Source organism: Oncorhynchus tshawytscha, linkage group LG26 (genome assembly GCF_018296145.1).
Source record: "Oncorhynchus tshawytscha isolate Ot180627B linkage group LG26, Otsh_v2.0, whole genome shotgun sequence".
Lineage (NCBI taxonomy): Eukaryota > Metazoa > Chordata > Actinopteri > Salmoniformes > Salmonidae > Oncorhynchus > Oncorhynchus tshawytscha.
Genome location: NC_056454.1, coordinates 17,034,908 through 17,051,546, shown reverse-complemented (window position 1 = coordinate 17,051,546; position 16,639 = coordinate 17,034,908). Strand labels below are relative to the sequence as shown.

The window sequence follows — 16,639 nt, the reverse complement described above, 5'->3', positions numbered from 1 at the left end:
CAAATGACCCCTAAGGTTAATCCCAGAAAATAAGAAATGTTAGATATTTTCTAACTTTATACAAGAGAAAAACCTCAAACATTACACAAATGTCAAAGCCTCATATCCCTTTCGTGTAGTTTAATATCATACATTTCCTATAACAATTGCAAGCACGTCTTAGGGATCGTAAAGTAGAGGGGGAAATAATTCTTAAGACACCCGGGGCAGGTATGTTGGGCAGTGGGATCAGAGACATGGTGTCTGGGGATATGGGGTTGGGGTGATGTGGCCTGGTGTCCAGGCAGGCTGGGCCATCTCAGTGTCTAGGGGAGGGTCTGCCGGAGGAGGGCTGGGGCAGACGGTACTTGGCCATCTCCAGGTCCAGGTCTGCGAAGGTGTAATGGTTGTAGTTGTGGTGCTGGAGGTTCTTGTAAGTACTGTTGTCGAAAGACTCGGGGGCTGGCGCTGGAGGTGCCGCTGCCGCCTCTTAAGGGGTTAGAACACAAAAACGGCTATAAGAGAAAGCACAGTAATATAGGTAACCTGGCTGACCAAGGGGCTGGAGTTCAGAAAAATAAAACCATAACTCAAAAAGATAGAAATAAGCAGTTTGCTGAATTAGTGAATCCCTTTTGGTTTTAGAGTCTTATTCACAACCCTATCAACCATCAAAACCTAGCAGAAAAACAGCACAGTGCTCCCTCCAACCCATTGTGTAAATCAAATTGAAGGCTGACTGGGGTACTGCAGGCTACCATTACAAACAAAATTCCTTAACTTGCTCTGTGTGGGATTTTAAAATAAATCCGATCAAGAAGCAATTATTGGCACCAGGATTGTCTTCGAAATGTTGTTTTATTTACACTAAGACTGCCATTTTTTCCATTCACTATAACGGGGGATCCTGTTTTCTGCAAACAATGCCTGCAGTACCACAGTCAGCCTTGAACATTCATGGCTTCAAATGAGAGGGGGCAGTTGTTCTCCCCTAGCTGGGCCAAAGTTTGTATTTAAACTATTTCGAAGATACTGTTGGATTTTCCAAACTCGCCACACTCTTGCCAAAGAGGTAGGCTCAAACTGCTCATGATAGCATATGCACAGATCAAATACAAGGCATGAACTCTGATTAAGGTGTTTACATGTGCCAATAATGAAAATAAATTCCTACAAAATAAGGGTAAAGTGTTCACATGACTAATGCCAAACTATTGCCATAATCAGTTTAATATCTAATTATTAGTGTGCATGTAAATATACTAGACAAAAGAGTGAGGGGGGAGGAAACAGAGCAGGATTAGTTTACTGCCATTTTTTTGTTTTGTGAGAAAATATCCAAATGTGAGCCTGTAAAATAACATGTATCGCAGCATCTTTTAAAAATATACAGTAACAATGATGGTGTGGGGTTAAAGTGTGCAGAAGACAAGGAACACCTCAATCTGCACAATGCAGGCAAGGCAATATAAAATAAAATACATTGCTATGTAATTAACATTCTATATGCAAATATAGATCCTGAGTCCCAACTGGGAACCATCAGTGCAGAGGTAAATGCAAGTAGAGCCGAGTTGAAACGCAGCATTTAACGCAAACATGCGTCATGCATTTGGCTGAAGTAGCCAAAATGATCGTGTGAAATGAGTCTACTTTCACTTTAAGAATTTTGCATTACACATGGCAAGAATACTAGCTAGAGCAAATTAAATGGCATAATAAAATGACTGGGAGAAAAAAAACAAAGCAAAAGTACTTATGTTAGGCACTTTAGAGTATTAACATTCAACAGTATGTGTTATGAAAAACAACATTTAGAAGAAATATAGCCATCTGTGGTTGGAAAGTTCCACAGAGGAGAGAAATAAAAGGGTTTTATGGAGGTGTGGTGTATACCCTCAGAAGCCTCAATCGGTACTGCATCAACCAGGGCCTCTGCAATCAGCTCCTCTCCTGCTTCAGTCACAACAAGGGTGGTGTCTACCAGCTCCTCCTCCGCAGCTTCATCTACCAGCTCCTCTGCGGCAGCTTCAACTGGGGCAGCTTCAGCAACAGCCTTGGCTGGTGCAGCTTCTGCTGCAGCTTCAACGGGGGCTCCCGATGCAGCTTCAATAGGATTTCAGCGTCAACTTTTACAGAGGCAGCTTCAGATACTTGTTCTACTGCTCCTTGAGCCTTGTTGGCAGCTTCCATGACAGCTTCTGGAGTGGCTTCTACTGCAGCCGCGACTTCTGGAGTTGTCACTTCAACCTCTGGGGCAGCAGCGATCTTAGGGGCAGAGTCTACCAGCTCCTCAGAACTTGCAGCAGGGGCAGTTTCAGGGGCAACCTCCACGGCAGCTTCAGCTGGGGCTGCTTCCTGGACTGGAGCGGGGTCAACCAGCTCATCACTTGCAACCACTAGTGTGGTCACGTGAACCTCTTTCGGCTACAACTTCTGTTTCTTTTTCCTTATCTTCAGTAACGGAATCCAGAGTCACTGCAAGTGTAGCCACTCGCACAGCTTCAGCAGTGGCCGCAAATAAATCTACTAGGATTGCTGGTTTTACCTTTGATTTCACTTCAGACTTGTCGGAGTCTGAGGAGGACGATTCAGCCGATGGGGCTCTGGGTTCAGTGGAGGCAGCAGCAGCCACTCCGGGTGGTTCTGCAGAGAATGTCTTCTGGCGCGGGAGCTTCAGAACATACAGTAAAAACAATCTCAGCGACAGGGGGAGCAGCATCCACGATTCAGTGGCAACATCGATTACAGGTGAGGCAAAATCGATGGGAGCAGCAATGTTAGCGACTGGGGCAGGTTTGGCGTCAGCCTCCGCTTCAACTGGGGCCTCTGTCACGACTGCTTCAATGGCAATAGCATGGGTGACTGCTGTGGCCTCAGGACTGGTGCAGCGGCTTCTACTACTGGTGTTTCTGGTGCTGCAGCGTCCTCTGCTAAAGGAGCTGCAGTCTCTGCAACACTCTTAGAAGCAGGAGCAGCCACCTCAACGACTGGGGAACTACAGCGACAGCAGGACTAGCCATTTCTTCGGCCACAGCAGTTCTACAGGCGTAGCTTCGGCATGGCTTGTGGAAATGGGAGCTGGTTCTGCAGATGTGGAAGCTGCAACTACTATTGTTTCGGCAGTGACAGGGCTAGCCACTGTTTCGATTTCACCTAGAGCCTGTGCTGGGAAAAGTCCTGAGGCTGAAAGCTTAACGGGAAGGCAAATGTGGTCTTGTAGGCTAGTAGTGCTGCCCTCTCTTCTGAGGCCTCTAGGGCTGAGCAAATGGTACAGGTTACATAAAACTACCAATACCAAACAACATACAGAAAACTCACCTAACCCCAATGCTTCTGTAGAACTACAGAAATACAATTGGCTTTAGAAAATGGTCATGATTTATCTGTAAGATTCCAGGAATTTGGTCATTGGAGTAAGTTTGTTGGCACATAGTTTGAATCATGGAGATAATCCAAGTGTGGGCTATACCAGAGAAAGAAATGTCATTCAGGTTTAGCTACTCAGGGGAAAATAAGAAGGACCTAGCAATGGCATATAACGTAAACCAGTATTTCCCAACTCCAGTCCTCGAGTACCCAAATAGCACACATTTTACCCCAGACAAACACACCGGAGTCAACCTGTCAACTAAGTTAATCATTAAGCTGAATCAGGTGAGTTTGTATGGGGCTACAACAAAAAATGTGTGCTGTTGGGGGTTATTGAGCGCAGGAGTTGGGAAAAATTGACATAAACAAAAACCTGTGCTCTTACTTGCAGCCTTTGCCTTTTTAGCTTTCTTTGGCTCCTCCACCTTGGTGCAGAACGCAGCCACAGAGGGGCACCTCAAAAGGACCCAGCTCTCTCGCTGGAGAGCCTGCACAGAAATAAATGCATTCCATTGTAAATGCAGCGTTCATTAGCCTTGGTGTAAGTCTATTTCTGCCCTCCTTATGGAATTGTCATGCTGACCATGTATGGCTTGACAAACATATCTGGGACCAGCCTAAGCACCCGTGCCCTGGCTCAGTTATTTAATGTGTTACCTAGCTATCATAATGAGCACGTATTTTTTTATTATGTATTGTAAAATGTCATCACTATAATTTACGTCTAAATAAAAAAGCCATAGGTACAGCCAAGTCTCAAAACTTCAGCTAGTTAACAAGCAGTCCAGCTCAGGTCAACAGGACCGGCGAAGTCGGTTGTTTAACAACATTTTTTGGGGCTACGTTGATTACAAACCAATCATCTAACGAATAAGTTATTTCTGATATTACAACTGAAGAACAACATATTTAGTCAATAACCAAAACATTTTACCTTGAGAGACCCCAGTCGTCCTAGCCAAAGTAAGGAAGTCGCCATTTTGGTGCTCCCTCTATTATTTTCCGTGGGGAAACAAAAGACGTGTACATACACATCATTGGCGTCTTTTCTTTTTTTCCTGTGTTTTTTAAAATTTAAATGGCGGATAGTGTAAATCCATTACACTATGTGATTCAAAACGGGGAAAAATACTAATAAAATGATCCTGCCAACTAACCCTTCACTTACCAAAACCCACCATTCCACTACCTTGCTTTCTTTGGCTCCTCCGCCTTGCGCGGGTGCAGTTGCAGAGGGGCTCCTCAAAAGGCCAGAGCTCTCTTGCTGGAGAGCCTGCACAGAAATAAATAACATTCCATTGTTTTGTATTGTAAATGCAGCCTTCGTTAGCCTGGGTGTCTATTTCTGATCCTTTTCTGATCTACGCCAGGCCAACATCCACATATTGTGGCGAATAGCCTCTTAGAAACCCAATGCGCATCTCCGCTGCGTTTTCTAGATAATCCTCTGTGGAGTGGCATATACGGCGCAGTCTGAAAAACTGTCTTCTTAGAAGTCCTCTTTTTAATGGCTCAGGATGGAAGCTGTCCCCGTTAGAGTATATCTGTCCGTTACTTTTCTATACAGAGTTGTAAACAGGGTTCAATTTGATTTCTCAATCCACATATCGAGGTAATGAACACGTTGAGTGTCACATTCAATAGTGAATTTGAGATTGGGGTCAATGTCATTGAGTAGTGCCATAAAATCTGACAGCTCTTGTTCAGTTCCTTCCCATATGCAAAAAATGTCGTCAATATATCGATACCACTTCAGGACTTTATTCAAAAATGGATTTTCGTTTTCATTATTAGCAAAACGTTCTTCAAAAAGACCCACATAAAGGTTCGCATAGCTCGGGGCGAATGTGGAGCCCATCGATGTTCCATTCGTTTGGAGGTAGTATTCATCATCAAACCTAAAATAGTTACGTCAAAACATATTCTGCCAGCTTTAGAATGAAGTTTGTTGGTGGATATTCATTAGTATCTCTGTCTCCCAAATAGTGTGCTAGTGCTATATAAAGCAGGCAGTTACTGTTCGAATGAACGCTAGAATGGAAAAAACGAGTGACCTAAGCGACTGAGCGTGGTATGACCATTGGTGCCATCTCAGAAACAGCAGGCATCTTGAGCTTTTCATGCACGACAGTGTCTAGGTTTACCGAGAACGGTGCGACAAATAACATCCAGGTAGCGGCAGCTCATTGAGGTCGAAGAACAGAAAGAATCATGCAAATAACAGCGCAGTACAGAACAGCATCTCGGGACGCACAACTCGTCAGTCCTTGTCACGGATGGGCTATTTCAGCAGACTGCCACACCGGGTTCTACTCTTATCAGCTAAAAACAAGAAGCGTCTCCAATGGGTATGCTATCACCAACAATGGACAATTAGGAGTGTAAAAACATTGCCTGGTGCAACATATCCCAGCTCCTGTTGTGTCATGCTGATGGCAGTCAGGATTTGGCATAAGCAGCATGAGTCCATTACCCATCCTGTCTGGTGTCAACAGTACAAGCTGTTGGCGGTGGTGTGGGAAACGTTTTCCTGGCACACGTTAGGTCTCTTGATACCAATTGAGCAACGTTTCCATGCCCCAAATAATTCAGGCTGTCTGACCCAGTACTAGATGGGTGTCACTAATAAACTGGCCACTGATTGTGTATGGGTAGTCTCTTGACTTAAGCATTGCATGTGATGTACAATAATGACTTACAACATATCAATCCACTTTCGGATGAAACATGCAACGGAGACAAAAGTAAAACAATATGGATCAGAGTTTATTTTTCCCTTATCCAACTTAAAACATTTCTGGATCTTCATCCTATGCAAAAGCATATTTCACAGCTCAAAGTGCAGCATCAGCTTGTCCTCCAACACGTACGTCTAATACAGACTCATTTGCAAGAGAATTTCTAGATACACGGAAACAGCTGTATACCCCACAAACAAAATGAATGAACATTATTTTAGCCTTGATTAGATATAGTAGCCTACGTAATTTATTACTAGATGTCCGCTTCAAAGAACAGATTGACAGGAAAAGACAACAGAAAAGTTGATTGGTGATGTTTACTTGGGGGCAACTTCCTCCAACTTGGGCTCTGAAGAAGGAGAGAAAGGGTGTGAGATGAGAATTCTATGTAACGCTTTTTTTTTTTTTTAAAGATTCATGACCTTTATAAAACTACTAACCTGGGAACTTGAACTCTGGGAAAGCTGTGAGGTCACCACCGCCATACAGCCTCTGGAGTTTAGTCAGCTCTTCTGCCAAGTTCTTCTCATATGCAGGGCCTGCATCTACCAAACCACCACTAGCCCTGAGAGAGAAAAATAGGCCTAAACGTCAGCTTGATGACAAAGGGTGTGATTGTAAGCAAAACCGAAGCGCTAGCCACAAAAAAAAAACCTGTCACTTACGCGCTCTTTGAGGAATACTCGCGGATTGAATGCAGGAATAGCTTCTGGATGGGGTCCAGTTGAGCTGAGAGTCCAAGAAAAGACAATTATTTTCCATTCATTCACAGAAATTCCAACTATGACCATGCCCCTTTGGCTTAAACCATATGATTAAAAAAACAAATCCCATCTGTGACCTAAACCCTCATGCACAAAACAGCACCTGGGAGTGGTAGACAGTATAGCATCTACAGGGGTAAGAGAGGAAAGGATTGAGTGTGAAAGGTCTGGTAACAGGTTAAATAAGTTCTGTGTCATGCTAGGCATCACAAGTTCATAGCATCACTTGGCAGACACTGGATCTATATTTGAGATTGAGATGTCCAATTTAAATCCCTGCATAACCAATTCATGTACATAAAAAAAGGTAATAATTGACAACCTCTTCCCCTACTCATGTTTAATTCCACACACAGCAACCAAGGTGCAAACTCAAACTCACCGAGTGCATTGACCACAAAGTGGATGGAAAGTTGACATTTCCAAAGTAATCTCATTACAGCACCAAACAAATACAGAAGTGAGGGGATCAATTACAGATAACTGATATCATGCACCTCCTGGGTAAAACAAGTGCGACAAGGGAAGAGTAGGAAATCAGACCCCATTTCACAATGTAATCCGTCAGTAGCTGCCCAGAGGCAACAGACTGGCCAAAACCCTGGTTGGTTAGTATGACCATAACATTACTTTTGACAGTACACAGTAACTTTAGCATTAACCGTACAAATAATCTTTAACATAAACACGCCAAACAGTAGTTTTAATTATAAAAAAACAAAATTAGGGGCATTGAGAATCAAGTCTTTGAAACAATATTTGGTTAAGGGAATAGAGGACGAGGAAATGAGGAGCTGTGCAAATACATTAATTGGCAGGTAAATGACATCACAATAATCAAGTGAAAATAGAAAGGAGAGGCTGAGAAACAAAGATGAGGGCAGTTCAGAATTAGTGAGTGCTGGAAAAACATGGCAAAATAAAGTGCAGAAAGACACTGAGCCAAGCAGATCATCACAGATGAACCCATGAGAAAATGATGATGCATCCAGATGCATGCATCAAGGTGGTCAAAGCAGCATGGTTACAAGTTAATGCACACAATCCCAGAAGGACCACAAATACACAGAGGAGAATGGGGTTGTGTGGCTTGAGTCTACATGGCTGCAATGTAGAAATGTGGTAGTTAAGGGATAAATAGCATGGAGTAAATAAGCCCACTAAAAGAGATAAGCCAATAAGCTGCCCAATGCAAGAATGAAAAGCACTTTTGTGATTTTGGGTATCTTTACAAGTTATCCTTACAGTTATAATATATTAACATCAAATGGGAATACAAATATGACTGTTGGTAGACTGTAGGGTCCACAGAGAGGAGAGAAGGGTTTAGGGGGAGGGGGGGTGTGTATACCCTCAGACGCCTCAATCGGTACTGCATCAGCCGGGGCCTCTGCAATCAGCTCCTCTCCTGCAGCCTCTGCCACTACAGGGGAGGTGTCTACCAGCTCCTCAGTGGCAGCGTCAACGGGGGCAGCTTCAGCCACAACCTCTGCAGTAGCTTCAGCCACAAGCTCAGCTACAACAGGGGCTTCGGCTGCAGCTTCAGCGGGGGCAGCTTCAGCCACATCTTCTGCAGCAGCTTCAACTGGGTCAGCTTCTACTGGAGCCTCTGCTACGGCTTCAACATGGGCTTCAGCCGCAGCTTCAACGGGGGCAGCTTCAGCCACATCTTCTGCAGCAGCTTCAACTGGGTCAGCTTGTACTGGAACCTCTGCTACGGCTTCAACATGGGCTTCAGCCGCAGCTTCAACAGGGGCAGCTTCTGCAGGGGCAACCTCTACTGGGGATTCAGCTGCTGGTGCAACGGCTTCAGCGGGTGCAACGGCTTCAGCGGGTGCAATGGCTTCGACAGCGGGTGCGTCTTCAGTGGCAGTTTCAACAGCGGGTGTGGCAGCTTCGGCTGCAGCAGGAGTAGCAGCTTCAAAGGCAGGGGTGGCTTCAACTGCAACGGCTTCAGCTGCAACAACGGGGGCAGCTTCAGCTGCAATGGCTTCAACTGCAATGGCTTCAGCTGCAACAACGGGGGCAGCTTCAGCTGCAATGGCTTCAACTGCAATGGCTTCAACAGCGGGGGCAGCTTCAGCAGCAATGGCTTCAACTGCAATGGCTTCAACAGCGGGGGCAGCTTCAGCAGCAACAACGGGAATGGCTTCAACTGCAATGGCTTCAACTGCAATGGCTTCAACAATGGGGGCAGCTTCAGCTGCCAGAGCAGCGGCTGGAGTCGGTGCAGCGGCTTCAGCAACTGCTTCACCTGAGAGGGCAACGGTTTCTACAACTGGTGTGGCTTCGACTGCAGCGGGAGCTGCTACAGCTTCAGTGGCGGCGACAATTGGCTCTGCGGCAACTGCTTCAAAAGGTTTGAGGGTGGCAGCAAGTTCTGCTGCGGCAGCAGCTGCTGGTGTCGCGTCTTTCCTGGGAAATTCCACATATGTTCTGTGTGGGACAAGCTTCTCTATATCGAAGTATGTTTTGCCCTGGGACTTTTCTAGGACGGAGGAGGGGTGAAAACAAAGGATTTATTTACTTCTATTCATACTCTATGTAGTCTAAAAGGCTTGGACACCAACTTCTCCATACAAATGTGGACGAAACTTACCCAGCACAACATGGCTACCCCCAGAGTATTCAAGAATGTCCCTTTGCAAGACACATATGGTGACTAGACAAGTGCCAAATTTCAAGCAAGGGTACAAAAAGTGTTGTTGTAATATTAAAATGGACTGCTGGTGGCACATTAATTGGGGAGGACAGCTCAGTAATGTCTGGAATGAGCACACTTAACAGTATAAAAACACAGTTTGATACTAATCCATTCCAGACATTATTATGAACTGTCCACCTCTCACCAGCCTCCTGTGGGAGGGACGTATTAAAAACCCCAAATGTGAATCAAAGTATAGTTTCATAATTCAAGTGCTTATGTGCCACTAAACAAAAATTGGCCACTAGATAAAACTAACTTTCATTGACAATTCAACTTAAGGATACAGGTATTTGAAAAAATAACAGATTTATATGCCTATTACTGAAAGTTGAGAAATGTTGACACCTGGGGAAGGAAGACTTTAAATTCAAAATGTTCTTTCAACTTAATATATATTTTTTTAAATGGTTGAACTAGCCAAGATAATTGCTCAAATTGTGGTACAAGTAGCCTGCAAAAAAACAAATCTCTAGAAGATTCAGAATTGTAGATTTTTCAGCCTTTAGGCTCCAGGGACCCAAGAACGCTTGAGCGTCACTTTCCCTTCAGCATGTAGGCCTAGATGACTTCAGTTAGATTAACATCTTCAGTTCTTCTCCAAACATCGTCTTGACTTCTGCCAATGTCTTTGGCACCTACTGTACACAGCGTCTTTAGCATCTGAAAATTATTTAAAATGTAATCTGGGGGGGCAAACCTTTCTTCGGCAGGGTAGCCTAGTGGTTAGAGCGTTGGACTAGTAACCGTTGGACTAGAAAGGTTGCAAGTTCGAATTCCTGAGCTGACAAGGTACAAATCTGTCGTTCTGCCCCTGAACAGGCAGTTAACCCACTGTTCCTAGGCCGTCATTGAAAATAAGAATTTGTTCTTAACTGACTTGCCTAGTAAAATAAAAGGTAAACATTTTTTTTTTTAAATGCAACTTCATAATGACAGTGCTGGTCAATATTCAGTAAAGGCAGGATTATGGAGTGTTCTTGATTAGTTATGGAAAAGTTCCACAATACTTCATTTTTAAAAGTCTCACGACAAATATAAATCTTCTGGGACAAATGGAGTGGTCATGTCACAAGTGTGGTGTTTAATCAGCCAGATTGGGGTGTTTATTCAGTCTTGCCATCACTGGGTCTTCATCCTCTTCTTCCTGGGGCAACAGATTAATGCCAAACTGGGCCCTTTTATTACAGCTAAACGAAATCTCTAGATGGTTCACAGCCTAGTCTCTCACTTTGTCATGGTGTGCCAAGTATTTGACGCCTTTGTAAAATATCCAACAAAATGATGCTAAAAGGGTCAGTTTATGGAGTTAGTCAGTCTATTTGCCTAATTATACTTGTACCACAATTTGAGCACTCTCACTATGCTCAAGAATTGACATCTGCTCTAGTGATGGGAATTTGGGCTCTTTTTACTGACTCTGATCTTTGTCTCGTTCAGTCAAAATAACACATATTTAGACTCATTTCATTCATTCGAGTCCATTAATGCCCAGAGCACGCAGGACACCCTGCTGGCGAACAATGAACTAAACTTGAGTCATGATTCTACAAGCTTCTCATTCAAATGTTGCTCACCATAGGGGGCTTATTGGAGCTGTCACTTGTGACAGACTTGTAAAAGTGTGCTTAAAAACAAAGTATCGTAAAACTTTTTATTTTTTAAACTCGGAGCATGGCGACATATTTCAGCAAATAAACACCCGTTTCAAATAAACTTAGGGTCTAAATGAATTGTTTATGAGATTACCATGGACAAAGCCTCTGATTATTGCCACAGTCATTAAAAAATAAAAACACCTAACTCAAGCTAGCAGTGATGAAATCTGCAAAGCAAATTCTGTCGAGGCAACAGCCAGTCTTTTTGGAATAGATCCAAAACAGAGATGCGTGAAGTCGAACTTCAACGTTTAGGCAGTGGGCCGAAGCAAGCTATCTGCTTTAGCTTTCGAGATGATCGATCTCTGTTGAGGGAGGAGCTGGTTTTTGCATATCGTGTCTATTTATTCTGAACATATTTCCATTTGTTGGTAATGTCAATTCTTGCACATTTTTGCAAAAAAATTGCTTTTTTGTTAGAGAAAAACTTAACCGTAAACCAATCAAAATCCATATACTAGCCATGGTACTAACTCCTCCAACCACGTTATTCGTACCTAAGGAAGTAGAAAGCTGGTGATAGCTCGAGAGAGACCTCTATCCGACAAACCACCATTATGTAGTCTTATATTTTCAATCTTCAAACTATTTAGTTATAGAAATGCGATACCATCAATGCAATATATAAAATGACTCCCAACATAGAACGCAGCAACCTTAGTAATGTATTTTTGTAATTTTCTACATGGTAGAATAGTAAAGACATCAAAACTATGAAATAACACATGGAATCATGTAGTAACCAAAAAAGAAATATTATAAAATATATTTTGATTTGTTTAGTAGCCACCCGTTGCCTTGATGACAGCTTTGCACAATCTTGGCATTCTCTCAACCAGCCATGTTATAAGTTCATTTGTGGAATTTCTTTCCTTAATGTATTTGAGCCAATCAGTTGTGTTGTGACAAGGTAGGGGTGGTATACAAAAGACGTACCAAAAAAACAACAAAAAAAAAACCACTTCCTTGGTTACTGCATGATTCCATATGTTACTTCATAGTTATGAAGCATTCTGCAGCGATAGGCCATCCCATCTGGTTTGCGCTTAGTGGGAAAATCATTTATTTTTCAACAGGACAATGATGCAAAACACACCTCCAGGCTGTGTAAGGGCTATTTGACCGAGAAGGAGAATGATTGAGTGCTGCATCAGATGACCTGGCCTCCACAATCACCCGACCTCAACACAATTGAGATGGTTTGGGATGAGTTGGACCGCAGAGTGAAGGAAAAGCAGTCAACAAGTGCTCAGCATATGTGGGAACTCCTTCAAGACTGTTGGAAAAGCATTCCAGGCGAAGCTGGTTGAGAGAATGCCAAGAGTGTGCAAAGCTGTCAAGGCTGGTCAAGGGTGGCTACTTTAAAGAAAATATATTATTAAAATATATCTAAAATATATTTTTATTTGTTTAACACTTTTTTTGGTTACATCATTCCATGTGTTATTACAGAGTTTTGATCTATTCACTATTATTCTACAATGTAAAAATAAAAGAAAAACCCTTGAATGAGTAGGTGTGTCCAAACTTTAACTGGTACTGTATATACAGTGCCTTTGGAAAGTAGTCAGACTCTGACTTTTTCCACTTTGGTACTTTACAGCCTTATTCTAAAATGGATTAAATAGTCCCCTGGGCTGCCAGCTCTAGGAAGAGTCTTGGTGGTTCCAAACTTCTTCCATTTGAGAATGATGGAGGCCACTGTGTTCTTGGGGGCCTTCAATGCTGCATACATTTTTTGGTACCCTGCCCCATATCTGTGCCTCGACACAATCCTGTCTCGGAGCTCTATGGACAATTCCGTCGACCTCATGGCCTGCTTTTTGCTCTTACATGCCTTTCCAAATCATGTCCAATCAATTGAATTTGGTGGACTCCAATCAAGTTGTAGAAACATCTCAAGGAGGATCAATGGAAACTGGATGTACCTGAGCTCAATTTTGAGTCTCATAGGGAAGGGTCTGAATACTTATGTAAATAAGGTATCTATTTCTAAATTTTTATAAATTTGCAAAAAAAATCTAAAAAATAAATAAATCTAAAAACCTGTTTTCTCTCTCATTATGGGGTATTGTGTAGATCACTGATTTTTATTTGATCCATTTTAGAATAAGGCTGTAAAGTAACAACATGTGGAAAAAGTCAAGGGGTCTTAATACGTTCCCTAGGCATTGCATCTATCTACCTCCCATCCCAGCACATGGGCTGTTAGTCTACACTTGTTGTTTACTTAGCATTTAACAAATACAATTTGATTTGACTCTAGCGCCGCAGGAGCATATACCAACCCTACGGTCAGCAGGTCAAACAAACTACTTAAATGAACGAGTCACTCAAATCATCAAATCTTATTGGTCACATACACATGGTTAGCAGATGTTATTGCTAGTGTCGCGAAATGCTTAAATGCACAACTAATCATGACTCGAGTACGTAAAAAGCGTTGTTCAAAAAGAACCAATCGTTCGTGAACTCCACATCACTAATCTGCTCAAGTATCATACACTACAAATAATTGTACTTACTCTCTGAACTGCTCTTCTTGGGCTTCTTGGGACCACCAGCATTCGTGCATAAGGCAACAGCTGCAGGAGCTCTCCTCAAAGAGCCCCAGCTCTCCGCATGCACGCACTGATCAAAGTACACACGAATTAGTGATAATTCACATGACTGCAACAAACTAATAATTGTTAGACAAAACTTGAGATTTGCAGTTAGTTAACGTTCAATGTTGAGTTGGTTGGCTATTACATTTAAGCGCAGAGATGTTAGCTATAGCAGAAGACTAGCTACTCCTACTACTTTCGTGCCATGGCGAGTAGGCCCCACCGCCCAGCCATCTAGCTGGCTAACATCAACGTTTACGTATAGTACGTTAGCGAGCGGTCACAATCTTAAATAAATAGCTGATATAGCTATATACTTTGACAACTTGTTTACTCACTCAATATTTTCTCATATTCTAAATTAACCACGTGTGCACTTGATATGAAAAGTATACAGCTAACGTTAGCTGGATAGCTAAGTTATCTAACGTTTGCTAGCGCTTTCCATGTTTGTAAAATCCAATCAAGCGCACAACTCATGTTTTTCTCAGCACAAATGGAAAAACAAATGAGCAGGTTATATAGGTGTCTTTTCGAAAACAATGATGCGTTAAAACTTTAAAGAATACTGTGGTTATGTGCATGACATTTCATTACCTTGAGAGAGCCAAGTCGCCCTATTCTCAGCAAGGAAGCCGCCATCTTTGCGCTTTAAAATCCTTCCTATGGAAACACTGCTTGATCTTCGGCCCACAGTCTGCCTGTGTGTGTTTTAATAACAAAACAAATAAAAATATATTACATCATTTTTTTATCATCACTTTATAACAGAATGCATGTGATCATTGTTAGGGAAGTGAGTTAATTTTGCGACACAACAATTAACAAATATGAAACGTGTGCATTGAAGCAGTAATAACAATAGTTATTGTACACGTCTGCAATATAGAACGATTACATGATTGATCATTTATGCGATTGCCAGTTTGTAGTTTAATTATTCTTTACGAATGTGAGCTCAGGGTCAATATGCCGTTGCCATAAGTTCAGTGAACGTTTTACCAACTTTAGTAAAGTCCAATGGCTTCTTTAGTCAGGAAGCATCCTCAAACTAAAGTTCGACCAATGGTGGATATTTGCTATATTTCTATAGCCTAGCTATGAAGTTAGAATTAAAATAGGATATCTACCAATAGGTCTGGAAGGGCAAATCTTGAAGCTCCTGTCTGCCTGGTGGTCACAGCATCAAGCGGTTTACGTAACAGAAGCTCAAACAGTGACAGTACACGCCCCCTCCTCAAGTCTGGGACACATCAGTGCAATGAAAGTGCTTGTGGCAAAGATAACAGCAAATATTTTTTATAACTAACCCATTGTTCTATCAGTGTAACAGTGTGCAACAGTTTTTATATAACCTTCAACATAATATCAACATTTATAATGCACAGTTGATGGAAGCTATCAAGTTTGTTTCCGCACTTCCTTTTGTTTTCATACTGCTTCTGTATTCAGGTCCAGCTGCATAACACATTAAACAGTTTTTCAACTCATCTTGACATGAGTTATGTAAATCTCTATTCAGGCAATAGTTTTCTCCCTTGTTAAAGTCACCTTACTTATTTTAAAGCAACAAAGCTTAGTTCATAATTCAAAGGAGTGTACATTTTGTTCTTTGATGACGGAAATGAGGTGCGACAAATTCTTTCGCACATCTGACACAGAGTTTCTAAATCCAGAGGTGCAACATCACAACATTTCCGGAAACGCTTGTGAAGCAGACCAGGTCGGGATTTTATTAGTAAATGAGAGAAGTTAACATTTCCTCCATGGTTAATTTGATCGAAATCTAAAGGCACGAACTAGATTCGACCGTTAGATCCGATTATGTGTTTCTGTGCATGAGTTTATTAGCTCGCCAACGTCGCCATGGCATCCCCACAAGCGTAATCGAGGATGTATATTGGAGAAGCAGTTTTTAATTATCTTCATGCTGTACTGTCTTTGCTTCTGTGCTGGTCCGTGCTATCACGAATCCTTGGGACGTCCCTACCATAGAAATATTAATGAATAGAACGGGCTTGGAAGCTCTAACCTGTAGGTAGGGGTAAAGTGACTATGCATAGATAATAAACAGCGAGTAGCAGCAGTGTAAAAACAAAGGGTGGTGGGGGTCAAATGGCCACCTGGATTAACTGTTCAGCAGTTTTATGGCTTCGGGGTAGAAGCTGTTAAGAAGCCTTTTTGGATGTGTCGTCCGGTAGCAGAGAGAACAGTCTATGACGCGGGTGACTGGAGTCTTTGATCATTTTTTGGGCCTTCCTCTGACACTGCCTAGTACATAGGTCCTGGATGGCAGGAAGCTTGGCCCCAGTGATGTACTGGGCCATATGTACTACCCTCTGTAGCACCTTAGGGTCAGATGCCAAGCAGTTGCCATACCATGCGGTGACGCAACCGGTTAGGATGCTCTCGATGGTGCAGCTGTAGAACTTTTTGAGGATCTGGGGACTCATGCCAAATCTTTTCAGTGTCCTGAGGGGGAAAAGGTGTTGTGCCCTCTTCACGATTGTCTTGGTGTGTTTGGGCCATGATGGTTTGTTGGTGATATGGACACCAAGGAACTTGAAGCTCTCGACCTGCTCCACTACAGCCCCATCAATGTGAATGGGGGCGTGTTCGGCCCTCCTTTTCCTGTAGTCCACGATCAGCACCTTTGTATTGCTCACGTTGAGGCAGAGGTTGTTGTCCTGGCACCACACGGCCAGGTCTCTGACATCCTCCCTATGGGCTGTCTCATCGTTGTTGGTGATCAGACCTACCACTGTTGTGTGGTCAGCAAACTTAATGATGGTGTTGGAGTCATGCTTGGCCACAC

The 16,639-nt window shown here is 42.7% G+C and overlaps 2 protein-coding genes across 2 annotated transcripts; both read right to left on the bottom strand.

Annotated features, from left to right (window-relative positions):
- Window positions 1-105: 105 nt before the first annotated feature.
- Window positions 106-4,538, bottom strand: LOC112225276 (NADH dehydrogenase [ubiquinone] flavoprotein 3, mitochondrial). The gene is made up of 4 exons (XM_024389065.2): window positions 4,520-4,538; window positions 4,286-4,343; window positions 3,737-3,839; window positions 106-468 (listed from the first exon to the last, which is right to left on the bottom strand). The coding sequence occupies exons 2-4, from the start codon at window positions 4,328-4,330 to the stop codon at window positions 299-301; spliced, it is 318 nt and encodes a 105-aa protein (XP_024244833.1). The 5' UTR covers window positions 4,331-4,343; window positions 4,520-4,538; the 3' UTR covers window positions 106-298.
- A 1,558-nt stretch (window positions 4,539-6,096) lies between these two features.
- On the bottom strand, window positions 6,097-15,104 carry LOC112225273 (calphotin). The gene is made up of 7 exons (XM_024389054.2): window positions 14,955-15,104; window positions 14,422-14,525; window positions 13,744-13,849; window positions 8,208-9,344; window positions 6,758-6,821; window positions 6,533-6,657; window positions 6,097-6,441 (listed from the first exon to the last, which is right to left on the bottom strand). Exons 2-7 carry the CDS (start codon window positions 14,464-14,466, stop codon window positions 6,410-6,412), a joined length of 1,509 nt encoding a protein of 502 aa, XP_024244822.1. The 5' UTR covers window positions 14,467-14,525; window positions 14,955-15,104; the 3' UTR covers window positions 6,097-6,409.
- Between the last annotated feature and the right edge of the window lie 1,535 nt (window positions 15,105-16,639).